This window comes from Boleophthalmus pectinirostris, unplaced genomic scaffold (assembly GCF_026225935.1).
Source record: "Boleophthalmus pectinirostris isolate CB_2022bp ecotype Guang Dong unplaced genomic scaffold, ASM2622593v1 HiC_scaffold_14, whole genome shotgun sequence".
Lineage (NCBI taxonomy): Eukaryota > Metazoa > Chordata > Actinopteri > Gobiiformes > Gobiidae > Boleophthalmus > Boleophthalmus pectinirostris.
In genome coordinates this window covers 9,679,345-9,685,346 of record NW_026571047.1, presented here as the reverse complement: position 1 = coordinate 9,685,346, position 6,002 = coordinate 9,679,345, and the positions used below count along the sequence as shown (strand labels likewise).

General features: G+C 38.9%; 1 protein-coding gene across 1 annotated transcript in view; it reads right to left on the bottom strand.

The window, feature by feature from the left end:
* Positions 1–301: 301 nt before the first annotated feature.
* antxr1c (ANTXR cell adhesion molecule 1c) overlaps positions 302–6,002 on the bottom strand; it is a 48,695-nt gene continuing 42,994 nt past the window's right edge. The window contains exon 18 of the mRNA XM_055150353.1: positions 302–1,994. Coding sequence (XP_055006328.1) covers positions 1,755–1,994 — 240 coding nt within the window. The 3' untranslated portion in view covers positions 302–1,754. The remainder of the gene's footprint in view (positions 1,995–6,002) is intronic.

Below are 6,002 nucleotides of genomic sequence, written 5' to 3'. Positions count from 1 at the left end.
GAAGTTACACAATGCTCCTTTAATATGAGCTTTGTTTTAACCCAACTTGATGTTCACGAACTGACTTAGCTGGACAAGTGAGCTGATTTGTGCTGTTTAACAGGTCCCTCTCAAATAACATTGCAGTCATAACCTAGCTATCATTAGCCAACAGTTTTTCAGTTAGTCATTCTCACCTAAATGGGACCATAAACACCCGTATTGATCACAGGCCTGAAAATATGCTACTCATTTTCTCAGGTTCATGGTCTACTTAACCTCATGTTGTGTTCTATTAAAGGAGAAAGCAAAGACAGTCAAAGAAGCTTGTAAGCCAAAGTTTATTAATAAAGTAACAAATCATAATCAATTAGAAGAAGTAAACATATACGTCTTTCTTTTGCTTCCATTTGCTGTTTATACATGTAGAAACTTGGGTTAACATAAGACACCTGAAGTCTAGTGAGGCTCTTCATTTTACAGATAACACCGCATTTACCAATGTCAACATACACATCTTAGAATGAAGATACATATTACCGGTCAATCTTTAATTGACAATCAATACTATTTGCCAATCACAATAAATGTTGAAAACAACATATATTTCCAATAAAGTGTATGCCAAATGTTTGTACCTAAAGCTAGCAGTGCTTCAACATTTGGGACCATACAAAGGCATGTATCACAGGACTACATGACATGTGAATGACGTACATAAACTAACTAACATGAAGATTGTAGAAGGCACTACTGGCTTATTGAGTTTCTGATTCTGTGCACAGTGTCCGGTGCTGGTTGGACACCTTGTCAATATTCAAGTACTCTCCTCTGTGTAGTGGGAGTAGAATAAATTAAAGTTGGTTGAACTGCCCTGCAGTTGCATTGTGACTGGTGATATTGGGAAGATATGAATAAGACATAAGGCAGGGTTGTGTATGTGAGGAGAGCCATTACCTGAAGTCTAACCTGAGTCCACTGTTCGTCTGCTACCGCTGCAGTATGTGCAGAGACACCTCCCATCAGGACATCAGGACACTAACACTGTTCTAACACTGAACTACAAGAAATATGCACAATACAAGACAAAAACCCAAAGCCTCAAAAACATCCAACATTTCATTCACAAAGGGATTTCTTACAAATCATATATTGCAACACCGTTCCATACAAAAACTTCTGTACACTTCCCTGTCTTTGATTGGTAGATCAGTCATCTGTCACCATCAATGTGCTCTTTACCGAGGGGTCACTGGTTTGTAAGTTGCTGGATGACTGTAAATTTTGTGATAGCAAATCAAAACTAACCATTAATATCATAGCATGGCCAAATGCAAAACAACCCACTTTGTTTACATCTGATTATTTAAACTTAGCTCAATTGCACATCAGTAGTTGATACCAATAACAATGGAATCCTCCATTACATTTCTCTGAGGACTAGTGTCTGTACAAACTTTGCTGTCCAGCAACAATTGTGATCTTACAAAAGCAAACTCTGCAAGAGATTCCCTCAATTCAACTTGTGCAGCCATGCCAAGTCACACATGAGCACATTTGATCCTACATAGTGGTCCTAATGATAGAATTGAACTGTAATTTAACCCCATGATGAGCGTTTCATCTGTAAAATGATTATGAAATTTCTATGCCTGTGACTTGACACTTTTAAATGTAATAGTTCTGATGTTTGGCCTGTAGCAGAGTCTTTGGCAGCGGGACCACAGTTACCTCCATAGTCTGTGAGAGAAGCCTGTGCTTGTGCAGGCAGAGGCTCAGGGCCGCAGGGTGGGCGGGGGCCGGGAGGGCGGGCCACAGGGCGGACCGGGAGGGGTGCGGGACGGAGGAGGTCCTGGAGGCAGCTGACCACACGGAGGCGCTCTAGAGGGAGGGCTGGCACTGCGCGGCACAGAGGTGTAGTCCGGAGGAGGAGGACAGGGGGCGCTGTTCGGGGTGCGGGGTGGGACTTTGGCTGTGGACTCATCCTTTACTCTGGTGAAGTTTATGCACCGACCCTGGTGAAACAAACACAAACATAAGTATCACAAAATATAGAATTGATATCAGATCAAACTCAGCAGCTACCATTATTGCTTTTATTTCATTTTGACTATACAAGCACACAATGTAACTTTTCTGGTGGAGATTAGTCTGGTGGAGTCTCTATGACAATGGTTCCCAACCTTTTTTGTCTCAGAAAACAAGATTTTACTCACACTCTCAGTACCCTCTATCAATGATACCAGTGTTTTGATTTTCTTTTTATTATAGTACAAAGTTACTAGTCAGATCTGTGAAGAGGCAACCCTGCACACAGTATGAGGCATGTTTTTCATGATTCATTTGCCACTTAAATGAAAAAAAAAACAAAACAAAACACCTGTAATTGAATGAATGCAAAATATATATACGCTCATTATATATATGAAGATTATTGACAAAGCAAGTTGTGGATCCATAACCAAGAAAAGAAAAGTTACACTTTAAGTTATTATTTATTATCAATAATACATCAACATATATACTGCCTATACTGTATTGTTTGCATGATTGTGACTGATAATGTCCCGCTACATGAGCCTACAATACATGTACAGCACAGGAAGACTGCAGAGCTGCTATGAATTTGTTCAGGAAGAATCACATTTCATTCCACGGTTACTTGCAGAACATTCTAACCACAACCTGAGCTAGGTTCACAGGGGGCTGAAGCTACCTCAGACACCACCATTTCTGAAGTGAAAGTCAGAATGTACCCTGTATAACTTAAAACCGCAAATATAATGCAATTTTTTGATCCATGTTATAATGATGCTTCATCATCAAAAACATACCTGGAATTTTGTTTTGTTTCATTCACTCACTCACTCACTCACTCATGTTTAACACAAAAACCTTGCATATTTAAGATGAGTTCATTTCTCAAATGTAAAATACTCTGTTCCACCTTGTAGTGTTATGTGGTAATACAGGAAACACTCCACTGTGTTTTTAAACTCCATACACCTTCATTTTAATCATTTGGATAATTTCAGTCCTGAAATTTCCAATCTCTACTAAACAAAGGGTAGCTCTTAACTTGAAAACTACATCTTCATGACATCAAAAGGTTAAACAGAGCAGTGGGAGCTTTGGAGATGTAGACAGATTAAAAATAAAGGATTACACAGCCATGGGTGAATGAAACAAAACATGTATGTTTTTGAGGTGGTAGCAAATTTCTAACATGGCTGAAATCTTACAATTTTGCGTAATATAAAAGTTAAATTAATAGGAAGCTATTTGCAAATGACCTTCCTAGTTCATGTGTTTGTTGAGTTAATAGAATGTAAATTGATGTTTTATTTGTAAGGAAGAACAAATCTTTCGAAAAACACGATACGCAACATGTTGTGAAAGCATTGTCCTACTAAACTTTGAACCCCCGTATGAGCAAACCACAAACTGTTCTCCAATGTAAATGAAAATACATGTGGACAGTGAAATATGAGCGTACAGCAGAGACACGGAGATCAAGTCCAAACATGAAATTGCATGAAGCCTATAGAAACTGTGCTGAGCAAAGCATTACAGAGGATAGATTATATGTAATAGAAAGGGCAACGATGGAAAGATAAATAAACAGAGGATGCTAATCTTCAGTGTAGCTTGTAAATTTGCATCTGGAAGTACCAAAAAAGATCAGATTTGTAAGTCTTAGCAATGTCGAAGTAAGCTAGTATGTAATGGAAATGTTTGCTTTTCTATGTTAAGTGTTAAGTATTAGCTGAGTGAGGACTAGCCAGAGTCTTTTTACTATGTGACTGAGCTAGAAGTTTGGAAAAAAATGTTTCAAGTATTCATTAGGGCTTTTGGCCTATTTCTCCTCATTTGACTTGAAAGGTACCTATATTTCAAGTTCATTATTGCTTTTTCCATATAGTAACTCTATAATGTAAAAGCAGCCAGATGAGAACCATAAGAGGACAACTCCCAAAGACAGATTTTATTCAATCAGAGATGTTGTTGGATGAGAACTATGTGGAAACAACTGGACCTGTGAAATCACAAACAACCATAGACACTATATATATATATATATATATATATAGGCCTCATCATTTTGGTCTTAAAATGTTCGTATTAGCCTGCACTAAGATGTTTTTATTTCACTGTTTTGTCTGTTAAAAAAGTCCTATTCATAATTCAGAGCCTGGCTCCAAATTCGCTGGCATCATGAGCTTCATTTGAGTGGTGCTGAATGCCATGCGTGACGTCACACTCAGTTAGGCCCCATCCACACTAGTACATATCTGAGTCATTTTTGTTGTGGATGCAGTGTTTGTCCACACTAATCCAATGGAAAACAGCTCCAGAGACGGAATGATCTGGTGCCGCCAGCTCCCACGAATTCATCTGAGTACAGATCTGATCTGGCACTGTGCGGACGCTGCTGATGTAAGAGCTGTAGTTGCCGTCCTTATTGGACCATGAAGACTTGCGCCTTCCCGATTCGCTGGGTTCGTGACATCAGTCATGTGACACTATTGACAAACGGGAAACAGCATAACTAGAACTACTTGCTAGTACATGAAAGTCCATGAAAAGACTGTTTTCAAGCTTGCCATCTTTCTTGGCTCGAAAGCAGCTGTTGCAACTTCAGACACGGTTAGCAGAACACCCTTCTGTCACAGAAAGAACACATATTCGTGTCCTTTAGTCCAACAGAAGCTGAACCGCATCAGCACACATGGAGTGAGCTGTGTGGATGGGGAAGGCTTGCGGATACAGAAACGATGTGTCTGGACACAAATCTTTTCCGATGCGGTGATACAGTGATACAGTGATAAAGTGATACAGTGATATGGTGATATAGTAATTCGTTTCAGTGTAAACATAACCTTAGTCCAATTTTATAAGGTCTATGGGTTCAACATGAGTGAGAGAAGGGTCTAAGTGGGCGGGGCTAAGATCAATTCTAAAACATGATTAAAATTGGACATGGGTGTCAGCTTCACATTAACTGTATTAACAAATAACATATCCATTTTAACACCAACACATGACTAGATAAATTCATTACTGATGCTCCAGAAACATACTCCATATACACAGATTTTCAGGCTAGTGTCCACCCAGCAATCAGAGAATTATCAGCTCAAACCTTGAGCACTGAGCAAGGCACTTCCCTTCCATAATTCACTGTATAAAGCCTGATTGATGTATATAAAGGTGTTTTCTTTCTTACAACACTGAGCAGCAGCCTACGTGACAGCTAACTCCAAGATGTATTTTTATATTAAACATTTGCTTGGCTTGTCATTCTTCACTCCCCCAGGTCTACAGCTCCACTGGGTCATGAGAGTCCATGTGTATGTGTATGTGTATGTGTATGTGTATGTGTAGGGGTGTGTGTGTCTGCACGCGCGCGCATGTGTGCGTGTGTGAGGTACCCTGGACCTACCTCCCGGGAGAGAATCAACTTCTTGTGAACAGGACGGATTAGAGCCCTTGTAGAATGACTTTGACATTCGTATGATGTCAGCATAATGGATGTGGTTAGGAAACTACAATTTACTGTATCAAATGTAGTATAATTTTAGCAGTTTAGTCATGTTGACATAGCCAGAATGTAGTACAAATATTTTTCTGTGTAAACAAAATGGTTTCAGTGAGAAGTGGAAAATAGCTCCATTCTCTGAATGTAAAAATATGATATGATCTTGATGGCAGATTATTTGTTATTTGCTAAATTACAAATTTACAGATGTTTTAAACATGAATCCTGCTTTTTCAGTTCCGATACCGATATTGATACTTTCACTTTAAGTGTCTGCTCATATCTGATATTAACCCATACCAGTGCTGTGTATTTCTTTTAAACACAGTTAATTTATTACACAACAGACGCAATTGTGTAATTCAACTGTTATTTATTCTACAAATCACAACTAAACAGCTTTGTTTGAATAAAAGTTCAGATATTATGAAATGTTCCAGGCCAAAATCAGCCTGCACACAGTCTGACTACATCCAGTTAAAGG